Source organism: Lithobates pipiens, unplaced genomic scaffold (genome assembly GCF_037356315.1).
Source record: "Lithobates pipiens isolate NorthernLeopardFrog02 unplaced genomic scaffold, aLitPip1_a1.2 Scaffold_25, whole genome shotgun sequence".
Lineage (NCBI taxonomy): Eukaryota > Metazoa > Chordata > Amphibia > Anura > Ranidae > Lithobates > Lithobates pipiens.
Genome location: NW_027507787.1, coordinates 202,388,446 through 202,406,771, shown reverse-complemented (window position 1 = coordinate 202,406,771; position 18,326 = coordinate 202,388,446). Strand labels below are relative to the sequence as shown.

Here is an 18,326-nt window from a genome sequence, read left to right as displayed (position 1 = left end):
TAAAAGCTAGGAAGTCTATTTTCTGAGTCTTGGGGCTGCCACCCTAGGAGATTTTCAGGGGCAAAAATGGTCTCCTTCCAGCAGCAGGGACTAGACAAGAATTTAGCTCCCACCACTATCAACAGTGAGGTTTCTGGCTTTGCTAGCCTGTTTCAGAGACTATTGGTCTCTTATTCCTCAATTAAAACTCTTTTCGTACAGGGGGTCTCTTATGTAGCTCTTCCTGACCATTCCCCTGTGATTACATAAGACCTGAATCTGGTTCACGCTGCACTTCAGAAACCACAGTTTGAAACTAATAGGACAGTTCTCTTTTTACACTCACCCAAGAAACTATTAGGACATTCCTCTTCTTACTCACAAGATGATTTTTCTTGTAGCCATTACCTCAGTGAGGTAAGTGTTTTGAGTTGGCATTCCTATGCTGCAAAAAAAAATACTTTCACGTTTTGCATAGGAATGGTATGGTGTTGAGGCCCAGGACTTCCTTCTTGACTGAGGTAGTTTCTGCCTTTCACCTCAACCAGATCATTGTTCTTCCATCCCTTTGTCTAGCTTCCGTTCCCCCAAAGGATATTTCCCTCCAATTTCTGTAAGTTTCTCGCTCAGCCATTGCTTCCTTCAGAAAGATTGTTTCCCTTGTTTTGTCATCCTGGATAAACCCCAAAAGAGTTCATGGACTTCTCATTCCACCATCTCTACGTGGCACAGACAGATCATTATCCAAGCTTATGGTCCCTACCATCTGGTCAAGGTGTAGTTTACTAGATTTGTGGATACTTCTTAGGCTTTTCAGTGTAACTGTTTCCCTGATTGTAAGGCTGCCATCTGGTCTTCTGTTCACATTATCAAAGTGCTACCAGCTGGATGTGTCGGCCTCATATTATGCCGGCTTTGGGCGTAAACTCCTTCTGACAGCTCTTGGGCTGCAGGCAATCTAGTTTTAACTGACATTTTAGCAATTGTTTACTGTGTTGCACACGCTTTAGCTGGACTGCTTTTGGATGTCCCCAAGGGGTAAAGAAAACGGGACTTTTGTACTGATCATAAAAAAATTTCTTGTATTCCACTGAGGTTCTTCCCCTCTGATCATGTTCTCGGTACAGCTTTTCTACAAAACCGAGGCATACTGGTAGTGGGAGGGATTATCCTAGGCTGGCCTATATTGGTTTGTTTTTTTGCCAGTGTCCAGTCTTCCTGCCAGTGGCTGTATAAACTGCAAGTTAAAGACTCTGTGTGTTCCTTAATGGACCTCAAAAATCCTATTTTCAGGACTGAATGCCAATGTGAGCTGGGAATAACTCAAACGACTGATATTGACAAACATAAACACAAGTTGTAGCTTTGGTAAATCAGCAATGTACATGCAATTATATCTGTGGATTGCAGAGTCTTTTGGTTATCTCTTACCAGACTGGACATATCTCATTTACTCTTCTCCCAAGGTAAGAATTCACTGCATTCATAAAATTGTTACCAAACTAATTAGTGACCCCTTCTTTGCCCCAACTGACTTGATACTTAAATCTCTTCTAAAGGCCCCTTCTTAAGCCCTGCCCACATATATTTGTAGCATGAGGCGATGGATGCCACAAAGGCTACAGCATGGTTAAAAGCTTGCTAAATATGGCTGGCATGGAGTATATCAAACTGGCATGAGGGTTAAAATTGGCATTTTTTTCCTGAGTTTTGGTCAGTGGCGAGGTCTCCAGGCTACAATTAGAAAGTCAATGACTTTCTTATTCCCTAGGTCAGGGGTGCTCAACCTGTGGCTCTCCAGCTGTTGAGGAACTACAAGTCCCATGAGGCATAGCAAGACTCCGACAGCCACAAGCATGACACCCAGAGGCATGATGGGACTTGTAGTTTTGCAACAGCTGGAGAGCCACAGGTTGAGCACCCCTGCCCTAGGTTATCTGAGCATTTCTTTGCACCTGTCTTGAAAACAGCCCCACCCCAGTGTGAGGTCACTTTTGTTTGCCGGAAACTTTCCCTGGGGTCATGTGACTCCATTCCAAAAATGTACACATGGAGTTGTATTGGAGAAGGATGAAAAACAATCCTCTGCTTATCTCTTGGGGTTCAATAATGTTACCTGACATTAAACACATTTCCACATCTTTGTTCACTTTCAGCGGATGGTCACTTCTCACCTTCCATCAGCCGGACCTTTGTCAGTAGGTCAGTAATTGTTGTCTGGTTGGTGTATTTGAGGATGGCTCCGGAAGTTCGAATGGGGTCACCACATGGCAGGCTGGGCTTGGTTCTTGATGCAACATCTGCGATTAGATAACATCTGGAACCGACAGTTTTCCCCAGAGTCTCCCACTGTGCAACGTCCTAGCAGAACAACACAGACCAGTCTGAATAATCTGTACCTTCATCAGCCAACTACACTCACCTCTGATATTTTCCAGAGGAGTGGAGGCTGTTATAGCCACAAAGAGGGGAAACTCCATAGGAGGAAAACAGGACGGATATCGCTTGTTATAATAAAGACAACCAGGTCATCTCCAGCAAACATCCTATAGATATCTGAAGGAAGTCTTCAGACGAAAAGTGTAGGGCAGAATGTGTTGGGTACCGATCTCACTTGCTATTGGCACACATTGGGCACTAACGTTTTATGTATAGTATGCTGGCAATTTTACTTATTTTTTTAAAAATTAAAAATTATATTTGTACTATTGGAGTTGAGTTTCCCTTTTACTTTTTGGGATACCAAAGTGGAAGAAAAGTATATTGTATATGGAAGACTTAAGCTGGATACACACTATACCATTTTCTTCAGATTTTTGCGTTTAGATTTTATCAAAACCATATAATATGAGGTCACACCTAAACACTTTCAATTTATATTCAATCAGGTAGGCCATTGCACTACATAGTTGAAGGAAAACTTAAGGAAATTGAACACCAAAAGTTGCAAAGTGTGTATCCAGCTTAAGTTTTACCTATGCAGCTTCCCAGTGGCATATAATAATAGGATCTATGGAGCGTCTGGCAAGGATGACCTGGGTGTCTTTAATATAACAAGCATGTAATTACCCAATTTCCTGTGGGGTCCAACTGTCTGATGAGGTAATGTTTGCACTTCAAGGTTGCTATGACTATATATTTTGAATCTCAAGATGGTAAAGATTTAAGCCGGTCATACATGGATTGAAATTTGGCTGGTTCAGCAGGCACTGTGCGAATTTCGATCCATGTATGGGCAGGCTGACTGTACCCAAGTCGATCCATCGAGCCTGTGAGTTTTTTCTACATGCGATTACTGCCAACAGTAATCATTCTGCCAGCCAGGAAAGCTCTGCGCACCTCCTGCAGAATACAATAGCGCTGCGGGAGGCATTTTCTCATCAACACTGTGTTAATGGGGGATTCAAACGATTTTCTTACCTTTTACCTGTGGTGGAAGGGAAGAAAATTTAAGTAATGTATGGCTTCTTTTAGTTGTCTCGCTTCAAGAACTGCATCTTTCTGAAGATTTTAATGAGGATGTTGTGGGGGAAGTTTAGTAAAGCGGGTGCACTCAATCAGCTTCTAATTTTAGCTTGTTCAATGAAGCTTTGACAATAAAACCTGGAAGCTGATTGGTTTTATGAAGAGTTGTACCAGATTTTGCACTCCAACGTTATTAAATAACCCCCACTATAAAACGTTCCTTATGGATGCTGCTTTGTATTTAGACATAACTAGTGTGAACTCCTATTCAAACTCCATAACAATGACCATGGTTTTGGAAGGGGATGTGTGACATGTTCTATAGGTGTGATTGCCAGGGGTTCACACACTTTTCCCTTTATATCGTGTTTGTTATATTGGGATGTTTATCTTGTAGGTTGATGTACTTAAAGTGACACTAAAGGTAATTTCTTTGTTATTTAAAAAAAAAAAAAAAAACATGTTATACTTGCCTCCACTGTGCAGCTCATTTTTCACAGAGTAGCCCCGAACCTGGTCTTCTGGGGTCCCTCGATAGCTCTCTCGGCATCAGATAACCCCCTGGGAGAAGCTCTCTCCTGGGAGGTTACCTTGCAGGTGTGCTCCCGCCGAGCCCATCATTCGGCTTCCATAGACGCCCAATGCAGGACTCCACCACCCCCCCCCCCTGCTGGCCACATCAAGGGATTTGATTGACAGCAGCGGGATCAAATGGTTGTGCTGCTGTCAATCTATCCAATCAACAGCTGAGAACCCCCTAGCAGAGATTAGGTGCGTCCCCATGGCAAAAGTTCCAGGGTTCAGGTAAGTAAAACGGGGGGTTGGGCATGGACAGGTGTTTTTTCACCTTGATGCATAAGATACATTAAGGTGAAAAAACACGAAGAATGTTTTTTTTTTTTTTTATTTTTTTTTTACCTTATTGCATTCTATGCATTGAAGTAAAAAAAATCTTCTGGCTGCAGCTCCCCCCCCCCACAATACTTACCTGAGCCCCATCTTGACGAGTGATAACGAGTGGCTTTCCCAGGTCGGTCTCTCCTCACTGGCTCCTGCTGCTGTCAATCACAGCCACTAAGCCAATGAGGAGGGAGCTGGGCAGGGCCAAGCAGTGCGCTGTGTGTTAATGGACACACAGCGTACCGCTTGGCAGCAAGCCTGTTTGAGTGCCCTCATAGCAATATGCTTGCTATTGGGGGCACTTGGCAGGGGGGAGGAGCCAGGACTGCCATCAGGGGATCTAAAAAGAAGAGGATTGGGGCTGCTCTGTCCAAAACCATTGCACAGAGCAGGTAAGTAAAGTATGTTTGCTATTTCTTTAAAGCGGAGGTCCACCCTAAAGTGGACCTTCCGCTCATTGGAACCCTCCCCCCCTCCGGTGCCACAATCGGCACCTTTCAGGGGGGAGGGGGGTGCAGTTACCTGGTAACTGCACCCACTTCCGGGATAGCTCTCTGCGGAAAGGGGCGTAACTTACGCCCCTTTCCGCAAGTGCCCGCCCCTTCCCGCAAGTGCCCCGCTGCCTGCTGGGAAACACACAGATCCCAGAGGCAGCGGGGAGCGTCCTTATTGCGCAGCGCGATTCGCGCATGCGCAGTAGGGAACCGGGAAATGAAGCCGAAAGGCTCCATTTCCTGATTCCCATACCCAAGATGGCGGCGGCAGGACCCGACAGACGACCTAGAGATCAGCTACGGGTGCCGACATCGCGGGCTCGCTGGACAGGTAAGTGTCACTATTTTAAAAGTCAGCAGCTGCAGTATTTGTAGCTGCTGGCTTTTAAAAAAAAAAAAACGCGGAGTCCCGGTGGACTCCCGCTTTAAAAAAAGAAAAAAAATCTTTTCACTAAAATCACTTTTCTTTACATAAATATGTTCACATGGGACATTGGTCAGTATTTAGATGGAAATTTCCAGTCGGTCAGCACTGGTCATCTTATGGATTATCATTTGTGGCTGAAGGAAATGATTCTAGAGTTTGTTTTAGGAGAGGCTTACCTCCATCCTCAGAGGGTCCACGAACGCCATGACCGCCGGGTGCCGACTAATGATATCCACATATATATCCACCATCTCCTCGGGGCTCTTCCATGTGCCACTTATGATTTCATATTTGCCTTTGTTCTAAGAAGAGATGAAAATGAGGGAAATGTGTTTTGCAGAGAATTTGTATAATAAGGACAGAGGTCAGCGACGCAAAAGCGCCAAACTTAACAAAAATAAAATCTGCAAACACTTTCAATTAGGCAAAGCGATCGGCTACTTACGTAGTCCATTAATTCGTGGGCTGCGCAATTTATGGCTAAGTAGATGTCTGTTCCCAGTTCTAGGCCAAGCTGTTCGCAGGCTTCCCGCAATAAATCCAGAGGTTGATCTATGCGGTCACCTGCTAATGCCAGACAGCCCAGTGCAGACACACTCTTAGTACCCGACTGCTGGAATTAAGCCGAGAAAACAAAAAAAAAAGCTGTTAAATACAAAAGTGCATCACTTCTCCCCCCAACACCCCCCACCGAGGGCCCAGCAGCATCTTGACATTTCACAAATGATGTGTTTACTTGTACGAGGTGATGGAGTACTGCTACAATGGATTCACTTATGTGGGATTGCAGCCGAGAATAGCAGAGAAAATATTAGATTGTTTGGCAAGAGTCATCCAAAATGTTTTATCAGTGCATCATTCCGAGCTCAAGAGAAGCATCTGCAGCTCCAGACATAAAATGTGCCAAGGGAAACGTCTTATAGATTGGGACAATGAAACGTCGCAGCGTGATGATAGAAAACGTTTTTTTTTTTTTTTGTTGTTTTGTTTTTTAGATTTAGGTTTGTCCCAAGTATGCTTAAATCCACTAAGGGTCCTTTTACATGGGCGGTCCACCTGGCAGACTCTGCTTTGTTCAGCGAGGGGATCGATCCGAGCAGGTGGATGACAGGTGCATCTCCGCTCACTGTGCAGACGGACCTGTCAGAGTCCGCTCTCCTCTATGGGGAGATCGGATGATCACCTGTCCATTTTCATCCGATCCACCAGACGGGTGGGAAATAGGGGCACCATCTGTCTGGATTTCACAGACTGGATCGGATAGCAACAGCGGCCAGCAGACATGTCACCGCTGACATCTGCCACACCATAGGAGAGAATGGAGGGTCCGATTGATTACGTTCGCCTGAAAAACGGACAGGCGGTCCTGATCGGAAAGCAGGCGTGAAAGGGGCCTTACGATTGCCACTGTGCTAAAAGTGTGTTCCAAGCATCAACTACTCTTTTGTTAAAATAATACTTTATAATGTTAAGAACTTTCCTCCTGCTAGTTGGAGGTCATGCCTCCATGTTTTTGATCTTAGTTTCAAATTTAACTACTATACAATTTACTGTAGACATGCAAAATGACGTACTAGTACATCACTGTCTGGGTTTAGGGTGCATGCACCCACTATGATTTTACACAGCGGAAGTCTGTCAGATCGGAGGTGTCTAATCACAGCCTGGAGCCACATAGGGCTCTGTACAGAGGGAAAGATCTCTGTTTTTTATCCCTGCAAAAACAAAGATTATTAGTAAAAAGCAGCACACTTTACACCTTGTTAGGCATACAGTTAAACCTTTGATTTGCCCTAGATGTTAACTCTTTTTCAGCCAGTGTCATTAGTACAGTGACGGTGTATAGTATTATCACTGATCACTGTATTAGTGTCAGATTGCCCACCACACTAGAATAATCTCATTATAAGTTGTTGATCCACGCCATTAGTAGTACTTAAAAAAATAAATTAAAAAATCTAGTATATAGACCATAGGCCCTATAACTTTCACGCAGATTGAGAAGCTGGGCTCATAGGTGGCGAGTCCTGTGTACTTACCGCATTCTTACCTACAGCATCCATTTGCTTTGTTATCTGTGCCTGAAGCGACAAGGCCAGGTCCACAGCCTGCAAAGAGACCACAGTGTATCATAATCACATTATTCAAGACAACAGACTTGCAACAGCCCTAGAGGAATGACCTACAAAGTGTCTGACAAATGTCTACAAACTCCTGACCCCCCCGAACGCTGCGTCGCCTACTCCTGACCCCCGAACGCTGCGTCGCCTACTCCTGACCCCCCGAACGCTGCGTCGCCTACTCCTGATATGCACTCTGTGTTACTATTCTACTGATCTCTGCACTCTGTGTCACGTACTACTGAACCCGTGACCCTGCTTCCCTTTAAAGCATGGCCAATATTCAGCGCAATAAAAACTTCACCCAATTTTTGCTGCTGCATGCACCACACTTTCTTTTTCTCAGACAGAATGGCCCAACTTACGATCTTGCACACAGGCTCGTTGCTTTCATAAAACACTCCTGCCTTGTAATGTCATGTATTTACACGTAACACATTTAGATCTGAACTCTAATGTTCCCTTCAGTCTTGCACGGGCGCCTCTCCTGGACTGAAATTGGTTACTCTAATTTCCCTGCACACTGTCAGCTCCTCACAATGTGCAGAAAGTCTGGCTGCAGGATGTCCAGTATTACTGAGCTCTTCCTCCCCAGCCTGACTGTCTCTGGACCACCCCTTTCATTCATTGGATTTAATTTCTGTAAATCATAGAGGCTTAGCATCACATGTGGGTGATACCTAGGGAAGTCTGCATGCAAATGTAGCCTGTTTTGGAAACACCCACTCCTTTAGATTGACATTCACCCATCAACGCATTTAATAATCCCATAACTCCTCCCACGAGCCAGCCAACTGCTTGCATCTGTGCTTAGTGCCCTGGATAAGTACTGTGATCAAGGATGAGCTCCGGCGTGTTTGCCTACTCCACGTGCAGAGCCCGCCAGGAATTTGGTGCAGCTCTAATCACAGGCAGTGAGACATTGCCCCGATGCGCGGCTGCAGAGATCGGGCAATGTCTCACTGCTTGTGATTAGCGCTGTGCCGACTTCCTGGCGGGCTCTGCACGTGGAGTAGGTGAACACGCCAGAGCTCATCCCTAGCTATGATGTGTTCAGGAAGCTCTGTACACCACCTTGCCAGCCCCTCCCACCAGCCATGATCTATCTGCCTGCATAGCACAGAGACCCAGTGATGACATCACACTGTCTAAAATAAGGTATGTAATGAAAAACAGGTTTTATTCAAAAACTTCATTAGCATATTGATGAGGGAAAGGAGTAACCGGGTAGAGCAAAATATAGGTCGATTAAACTTCATATTTAAATTTTTTTTTTTTTGGGGTTCAGATCCACAATAATTGCTCATATTGTAAAGATCCCTTTCATATACTGTTGGCATGCTTTACCATTTCTATACTATTGTTAAACTTGTCACTTTCTTAGTGACAAGTATAACATTCCCTTTTTAATATATAAAAAGATATAATAAAAAGGAAATTTTGAAGACAAAGACACCACCCGGCCATATGGCATCCTCCCTCTCTCCCCACTAATAAACCTCCTTGTAAAGGTCAGTACATGCAAATGTGCCATACAAGGAACAGTCTGTGATCTTCATATACATAAAGTGAATATTTCTCACACAGCACGTTTTAACTCTTCATTAGCCTGAAAAGATTCATCATTTTATGTGGTGCTGCTGGTAAAATACAGTGTAAAAATAAAAAATAAAATAAATAAGGAAAAAAAATTTAAAATGTAATGCGCCCCGTCCCGTTGAGCTTGCGTGCAGAAGCAAACGCACATGTGAGTAGCTCCCGCATATGAAAACGGTGTTCAAACCACATGTGAGGTATCGCCGCGATCGTTACAGCGAGAGCAATAATTCTAGTCCTAGACCTCCTCTGTAACTCAAAACATGCAACCTGTAGCATTTTTTAAACATCGCCTATGGAGATTTGTAAGGGTAAAAGTTTGTCGCCATTCCACGAGCGGGCGCAAATTTTAAGCGTGACATGTTGGGTATTAATTTACTCGGCGTAACATCATCTTTCACAATATAAACAAAATTGGGCTAACTTTACTGTTGTCTTATTTTTTAATACAAAAAAGTGTATTTTTTCCCAAAAAAGTGCACTCGTAAGACCGCTGCACAAATACGGTGCAACAGAAAGTATTGCAATGACCGCCATTTTATTCTCTAGGGTGTTAGAAAATATATATATGTATATATATATATATATATATATATATAATGTTTGGTGGTTCTAAGTAATTTTCTAGCAATAAACTTGTAAACACCAAATCTCAGAAAGAGGCTCGGTCCTTAAAGAGGAGTGCCACCTAAAAAAAAAAAAATATTAAAAGTCAGCAGCTACAAATACTGCAGCTGCTGACTTTTAATAAATGAACACGCACCTGTCCAGGGTCCAGCGATGTCGGCAGCAGATGATGAGCAATCGCAGGTCTCTATCGGCTGCCCCCGCCGCCATCCTCTGTCAGGGAATCGGGAAGTGAAGTGTTGCTACTTCACTGCCCGGATCCCTACTGCGCATGTGCGAGTCGCGCTGCACATATTCACCGGTCCCCGTTGTGTCCTGGGAACTGTGTGTTTCCCAGAACACAACGGGGGCGGGGCATCTGTGGCTAGATATTCCGGGAAGTGGGTGCAGATACTTGGATTATACAGGTATCTGCACCCCCCTCCCCCCTGAAAGGTGCCAATTGTGGCACCGGAGAGGGGGAGGGTTCCGATGAGCGGAAGTTCCACTTGAGGGTGGAGGTCCGCTTTAAGTGGTTAAATTGTAATTAGTGTCTCTGTATAGTCAATGAGTTTTGTAGGCTGGTTGTATCTGTAAGACTATATAAATGTATATACTTCTCATAATAATAAATAATTGCCTCTGCATTTGATTATTAATAGTTTTAGTAATAAAAAAAAGTAGAACTATAGCCAAAGGGAGGGTTACAACCCTTATCAGATTTTGTTTTTCCGCCATATGTGTCACATTTCAGAGATTTCCCTCCACTTCTTGTCCCATAACCAAACAGAAAGCGAGAGGAAATCCCTGCAAATTAGGGGAATCCCTTGGGGACCCCCAGGTTACCAGAACTAGTGTCCCCATTGCAAGATTTCCCCTCTAATACTTTTCTGGGGACGACCCAACATTTGGGATTTTCTTTTATGTTAATGATAAAAAGTAAATTGGACAAACAGAGGGTGAATTTTCTAAATGGGGACACAGACATCGCGAATAAAGGTAAGCAGATATTCAAGTGTACAACTATTGTACAATTTATTGTCATAGAGTTTAATTATTCTCATAATTATAAGAAGATCTCCAGAGTACCCCACACCCTTACATCAGATGCCAAGAGCCCCTCCACCATCAGAAGTTGAGTTCCCCACCCTCCCATACATCACAGTGCACCCCCCTTAACTTGTGCTGGTGAGCAGAAAGTATAGGGTCTGGAGGAGGACAAGTGGGGGGGGGGGGGGGGGTGGTGAAGTCAGCTGCCACAGTCTGCTGATTGCTGAGACCAGGGGAGGCGGAGACGAGGGGGTGCTGTGACTACACAGAGAGGTGCAGAATCTGGCAGAGGAGTTCTGTCCTCCTTCCTGCTGCCAACTGCTGAGACGAGGGGGTGCCGCAGCTACACAGAGAGCTGCAGAATCTGGCAGAGGAGTTCTGTCCTCCTTCCTGCTGGCAACTGCTGAGACGAGGGGGTGCCGCAGATACACAGAGAGGTGCAGAATCTGGCAGAGGAGTTCTGTACTCCTTCCTGCTGCCAACTGCTGAGACGAGGGGGGTGCTGCAGCTGAAGGTGAGGTGCAAGGGCAACATGAAATGGCCTGGCAGGCCGGATTCAGCCCATGGGCCTTGTGTTTGACACGTGCCATAGTATATCTACTGTGTATTTTATATCTGGATCACCTCTTGGGTTCCTCTTTTCCAATCTAATCAAGTCCCATTTTTCAAATCCCTTACTGTGAGAGATTCTGCCCGCCCCCTTTCTATGAATTCAGATTTTGCACTGCAGTAACAAATATGTAAATATAAGTGAGGTTTGTGTAAGTATGTGACACCACAGTGACATATGTACATAGAAATCAGGTGGTGTCTAACCTGTTGAGCCGTTAGCCCCGGTCGAGGAATCATCATGACCTCCTTCATAAGGTTCAGCTTTCCTGGAGAACACTTGCCGTAGCTCAGCAATGTAATCAGAGGTGTTGGTATCGCCATCTTGCTGGGCGGCTGTGTGAGGAAGATCACATATAACAGAAATGTAATTTTTATCTCACAATTTGGCCCTTAGTTTCTAGCTCTGGCTCCGCTGCCACTTGTCTGTAGGAAGCAAAGAGCTACTGAGGTGAGGGAAAGGTAATTACAGTCACACAGTTGGCCATCAAGTTAAATCCTATCTCCGGGCACAGTAAAAAAGAAAAAATATATCCTAGCTCCCTCTCCAACCTTATGCAAAACATTTAATAAATATAATATATATATATATATATATATATATATATATATATATATATATATATATATATATATATATATATATATCTTTCTTTTTTTTTTTAAAGAAATTCATACTTTTCTGCCCTTTGACATCATCATCTGCATCTAACCAAGATTCCTTTCTTAGCAGCCTGTGGAAGTGGTTGAGCAATCTGTGTGCCTGCATAGTGTAGATGGGATTAAAGTGGTTGTAAACCCTTACAACACACTTTTACCTACAGGTAAACCTAGATTAAGGCTTACCTGTAGGTCCAAGAAATATCTCCTAAACCTACACGGTTTAGGAGAGATTTGCCCGAATACAGGCACCGCTGTCTACGGCGCACTGAGCACGGCATTTTCAACAACAGAGAGAGCTGCCGCGCGTGGCGGCTCCCATGCGCAGGAGTGACGTCATTGTGGCTTCGCCGAATGACAGCGGCGGAGCTGCGAGACCCCACCGAGAAGATGGATGCGCCGGACTACAGGAGACAGCGGTGACTTCGCTGGCTCCTGTGTCAGGTAAGTGACACATAATGCGATGCATAGTAGTCCATTATGCTTTGCAGGGAATGAAAGAGGAAGTAAACTCATCAGGGTTTACTTCCTCTTTAAGTTAATGAAGCAGTTATCAGCCGATGCTTGGGCTGTGACAGGGGAGCACAGAACTCCCCTGTCATTGCTGCAGCAACCTGAGTTGGCAACATTGGGCTACAGCAGAAGGGTGGACTACACTTTACAAGGCAGATCACAACTCTGCTGCTATCCAGGGAGCCATTAGTATTCTGTTTTTTTTTTTTTTTAACTCTTTTTATTGGCAAGATGTACAAAAAGAAAGACATGTTGGTACAATGACCAAGGTGCTCAACATGAGCACAATAAAAATACAGTTGAGTACACAATTACATATCATATTTACAGCTGTATATACAGAGATCGATGATACATTTTTCACATAAACGGATGACATCCAGTCACTTATTAGCTAAGTAATGGCGAATCCAGCATCAGACAACACTCTATCAGGCATGGAGGTATGAGCACGTCCAGATCTATATAGTATTCTGTTTTTCTAGGCAGCACAGCATCATACTTTCTGCCTGGTAAGGCAAATTTGCAGCTGGGGAAACGCCATGTACACACAACCAGACTTACTGGCAGACTAGGTCCGACGCAATCCGATCGTTTTTCACATAAAGAACCTAGAAATAGAACATGTTTCAAATCTGTCCGACGGACTCAATTCCTGGCGGAAAAACGTTAGTCTGTATGCTGGTCCGACCGACCAAATACGACGCAAAGGAATCTATTGGCTACTGGCTATTGAACTTCCTTTTTTAGTCCCGTCTTACGTCATCACCTTCAAAACGAACAGACTTTCGAACGGACTTAGTCTGTTCGTGTGTGGGCAAGTCCATTTGTTTGGAAGGTCCATCGGAACTCTTCCGGAAAGTCTGGTCATGTGTACGTGGCATTAGTGTATTTATTTATTTATTTTTTAAAGCCCATGGCATGTGAAACACACTCAAAAACTTCACCCAATGCCAAAAAGACTGAAGCACAAAAATTGTGCAACGGGTGTACACAAGCCCTCTAAAATCAGAGGGCCTTAACCTGATCCCCCAGGGGGCGTGAGGCTCCAGACGGGGACTAGGGTACTTTACATTTGGTCCATCTGGCCGAAACCAGATGGACCCCTTTCTCTAGAGGGTCTGCCAAAACAGACCCACCAAAGTACTTGATGGGACTCCCCCAAAGGGAGACCCCATGAGAGAGTGTGAACCAAGCCAGAAAACCATGTTCACCCCCTCCCAAGACTTTCAGGGCAGGCCCGAGGACCTACACCCAACCCGTCACATGTGCAAAAATATGTACAAACAAAAAAAATACAAAAAGTGACAAAGGGAATTAAATAAAAGAACATGGGGGAGAAGGAAGTGGAGAGGAGAGTGAAAAGTGGTCATTATGTGAAACAATGACCAGACCCTCCGGCCAGGAATCAAACATTCCACCAGTCCCAGCCAAAAGGCCCGGCCCAGGAGGCAGGTGGAAAAAAAAAAAAAGTGGTATGGTGCAGTGACCATGGTGCCATAAATCAGTGACCCTTACTCACAGTGATTGTACACCACCCCTTGACTGCCTCTCCAGGGGCACATACACCACAGGCTTCTTTTCAGGTCTGACCTTCAGCCGGACCATTGTGGCCCTCCATTCCTGCCAGATAAAGAGCCCCTCCAGGTTTTCTCTGGGAGAGCCGTGGACACTAAACAGCCTCCACCGGTACTAGCCCTTCCAGGCCCCCCCATCAACCCAGTGGATTTGCATGGCACCACCCGATCCCTCTTCACAGCTGCACCAGCTCCTCCACCGGATGCTGACAGGAACAGCAACCACACCAATCCTAGCCAGAAGGCCAGGAAAAAACAGCCCTTCTTCCAGACCAAATGCAGCACCCATCCTAACCAGAAGCACCCATCAAGCCTGCTCGATTATGACCATCATTGGCCTCTACAACCTGAGAGCGCTGAGCGTGGGCCTCAACGAGATAGGCCATCCAGGTACAACTACACCATCAGATTTGCACAGCCCTGCCCCTTTGGGAGTAGCACAGTGCCTTCTCTGGCAACTGATAAGAACAGATACTACACTTGATCTTAGCCAAAAGGCTGAGAAGCGATAACTAAGTGGTAGGGAAGGTGGTGGAGATGCAGTTGTGTACTCATGCTGGCCCCTGTAGCAATGAAAGGGCTGAGGGGTATACAAGGCAGAAACCAGTCATGGCTGGGGCATCTTTCGGTAAAGGTTGTGCGGAGGCTGGGCAGGGTTACACAGAAAAGCATGGTGAAAATAAGTATTTTGCTAGGTGGCTGCCATTCTGGTGAAACATTTAAAGGATAACTTAACTTTTAGTAAAGTTTTCCTTTAAAGTGATTTCAATTGAATTTACTGTAAAAATCTAAAATTATAATATTCATTGTGAAAGTATCTCCCCTTAATCACCATTTTTCAGGACTGAATAAATCAAGTTTAGTTAAACATTCCTCACGGCGGAGTTCCTTTGTGTCTCTTATAAAACAGAAACTATAGTATACATCTTAATACACAACCAAAAAATAAATTGGTTTTACCTTACAAAGTATGAGCAGCCAGTCTTGTGATTTTCATACACCTTCCACACTGTACAGATAACACATAGTTCCTAAATAATTAATGTTCCCGTTTTTCAAATTCTTGTGTGACCTCTGTACTTCAGCAATGGGCACAGAATCGCCAACATCGCCTCTGGCTGGCAGGAAGCAGAAATTAGAGGGTCTAGCAGAAGTGTAGATCGCAAGAATGGCTGAACAGGATAAAGAATTGCTTGGCAGGAAGGTGTGTGTGTGTGTGTGTGTGTGTGTGTGTGTGTGTGTGTGTGTGTGTGTTGACATTACAATGAAGTTAGAATAAAAATAAAATAAAAAAAACACACATAGTTAGCTGCACTGAAATGTGCATCATACTGCCCCCTACTGACCCTCACACTGACAGCTGCCCATATGGTAATTTTACAATGCAGGCCAGGGTGAATGGGAAACTATCTTGCTTGCTCTCAAGCAGCTGCAGATTAGCATTGGGTACCTTTGTAAAACTAAAAAGGCAAAACTTTTTTTTTTTACTTTTGGATAGAGTGGAGAGGGATTAAAACGACTGTCAGTCTTTATTGCGGTCTGTGCCCCATTAAGGAGATTCCCCCTCTCTATTTGTTCTGTTTACCATTATAATTGAAAGTGAAAGGAAAAGAAATCCCAAATTTTGGTTTGACTCCAGAAAAGTAATAGGGATGAAATCTTCCAATGGGGACACTAGTTCTAGTGACCTAGGGGGGGGATCCCTAAGCAATCTTTCATTTGCAGGGATTTCCTCTCAGTTCCTGTTTGGCTATAGGACAGAAAGTCAAGGGAAATCTCCACAATGGGACACAGATGGCAGAAAAAAAATCTGACAGGGGTTATAATCCTCCCTTGCTCTATCCAAAAATGAAAAAAAAAAAAGTTTTGCCTATAGTTCTACTTTAAGTCTATGATCTAGCAGAACATGCAGATGACATATTCCTATATTTTAGACCCACACATCTACAGAAAAGGGCAATGATATGCTATAAAATTCTAACCAATGACAGTAAAGCTGCACACAACATACAGACCTCTTCATGTCTTAATGCAGATATATAAGAGTAGAGTGGGACTTCCCTGAGGATCGCACTGCTTGTAGCCACCGCCAAAGACACCGCGCTGACTGCCAGGCTGCCCCTGACGATCGGCTCAGGAGGCTCGGCAGGAGGAATCGGCTTCTCTGCTGAAGCTGCCTTTTTACCTGCAGAGACAGAATATTGTAGTCATCATCTCAGCATTACTGCCTGTGGGGTGATATAGTGGTACCTTATCCATCATGTCAGCACTTCAGAAAGGAAGATATTGTGATCAGTACTGGGCAAGGTCCCTTAGTGCACAATGCAAACAGGCCATAGTGTGGTCCCCTGCCCACGAGCTGCGAAGCACCTCAGCAACACAGGTTGCCGGTCATTCCCCTTTTTCATCCACCTTTCAGCTCAAGTGCCCAAGGCAATCATCTCTTTTGCTTGCCCCTCATTCCAGCCCCGTTGTAAGGCCTTGTTCACACAAATGCAGATGTAGCGCAGACTGATGCATTCTCCAATCAAATTACAGTGTGCAGAGCTTACTCCTTCCAGGAAATGTCCTGCAAGCGCCAACTCTCCTCCACCAACTTTTTTTGATTGAAAATGTATACTTTATTATGCATAAAAATATACAAAAAAACAAATACTTCAACAGGGTACATTCCACTCTGTACTGTGATGCAGCACATAAATATACTACATAACAATACGGCTCCAAGCATACTAAAAAACTCTCCTCCACCAACTACCACAGTCACCAGTGTATTACTCTTTCTTTTTTTTGTTTTTCATATTTTGTGTTTGACAGTTAAGATGGGATGGGGCTTAATCTCAATTTAGAGAGAAGTGGAAGCCCTGTATACAGGCACAAGGGAACCAATCTGAGGGCAAGGAAAGGAGCCAGCAGTACTGCTAATTTACATACTTTGCTGGACATGACTTCACTTTTCCCCTATATGTCCCTCCATATAGTCACCTTTCCCCTACATGTCCCTCTATATCAGCCATTCTCAACAAGGGTTCCATGGAGCCCTAGGGTTCCGCCAAAGGTTGCTAGGGGTTCCTTGAGCCAGGGTTGATTGTCTTTTCATTTGATGGTGCCAGCATAGTTATGGGTTAACGTAACTTGGCAGAGCCAGCGACACAACAAAAATATATTTTTTTTAGCTGTCTGTTGGGATAAAATTCTGACCATCACTGTAAGAGACATTCTCCCACTGACCACTAATATAAGGGGCACATTTCCCACTGAATCCCAATAGGAGGTTTTATATGGGGTTCCCCAGGACTGGAAAATTACTTCCAAGGGGTCCTTTAGAGTAAAAAAGGTTAAGAAAGGCGTTTTTTTCTCTCTCTATCGTGTGTGTGTGTGTGTGTGTATGTATGTGTATATATATATATATATATATATATACACACAGTGCCTTGCGAAAGTATTTGGCCCCATTGAACTTTTCAACCTTTTGCCACATTTCAGGCTTCAAACATAAAGATATAAAATTTTATTTTTTGTGAAGAATCACCAACAAGTGGGACACAATTGTGAAGTGAAACGAAATCTATTGGATTTTTGAAACTTTTTTAACTAATAAAAAAATGAAAAGTGAGCCTGCAAAATTATTCGGCCCCCTTGCGTTACTTGTAGAGCCACCTTTTGCTGCGATTACAGCTGCAAGTCGCTTGGGGTATGTCTCTATCAGTTTTGCACATCGAGAGACTGAAATTCTTGCCCATTCTTCCTTGCAAAACAGCTCGAGCTCAGTGAGGTTGGATGGAGAGCGTTTGTGAACAGCAGTTTTCAGCTCTTTCCACAGATTCTCGATTGGATTCAGGTCTGGACTTTGACTTGGCCATTCTAACACCTGGATACGTTTATTTGTGAACCATTCCTTTGTAGAGTTTGCTGTATGTTTGGGATCATTGTCTTGTTGGAAGATAAATCTCCGTCCCAGTTTCAGGTCTTTTGCAGACTCCAACAGGTTTTCACCCAGAATGGTCCTGTATTTGGCTGCATCCATCTTCCCCTCAATTTTAACCATCTTCCCTGTCCCTGCTGAAGAAAAGCAGGCCCAAACCATGATGCTGCCACCACCATGTTTGACAATGGTGGGGATGGTGTGTTGAGGGTGATGAGCTGTGTTGCTTTTACGCCAAACATATCGTTTTGCATTGTGGGCAAAAAGTTGATTTTGGTTTCATCTGACCAGAGCACCTTCTTCCACATGTTTGCCTCAAGCCACCTGGGAGACACACCAAACTTTAGACGAGACTTTTTATGGATATCTTTGAGAAATGGCTTTCTTCTTGCCACTCTTCCATAA

General features: G+C 44.2%; 1 protein-coding gene and 1 pseudogene across 2 annotated transcripts in view; both read right to left on the bottom strand.

The window, feature by feature from the left end:
• Nucleotides 1-18,326, bottom strand: part of ENO4 (enolase 4) — a 56,084-nt gene that overhangs the window by 14,716 nt on the left and 23,042 nt on the right. Inside the window, exons 5-10 of one of the 2 annotated variants that reach the window (XM_077455434.1) lie at nucleotides 16,012-16,181; nucleotides 11,454-11,582; nucleotides 7,305-7,373; nucleotides 5,711-5,878; nucleotides 5,442-5,567; nucleotides 2,154-2,340 (exon numbers count right to left, since the gene is read on the bottom strand). In XM_077455434.1, coding sequence (XP_077311560.1) covers nucleotides 2,154-2,340; nucleotides 5,442-5,567; nucleotides 5,711-5,878; nucleotides 7,305-7,373; nucleotides 11,454-11,582; nucleotides 16,012-16,181 — 849 coding nt within the window. The remainder of the gene's footprint in view (nucleotides 1-2,153; nucleotides 2,341-5,441; nucleotides 5,568-5,710; nucleotides 5,879-7,304; nucleotides 7,374-11,453; nucleotides 11,583-16,011; nucleotides 16,182-18,326) is intronic. The other variant, XM_077455435.1, reaches the window with a different exon arrangement.
• On the bottom strand, nucleotides 14,369-14,506 carry LOC143932441 (U2 spliceosomal RNA; annotated as a pseudogene).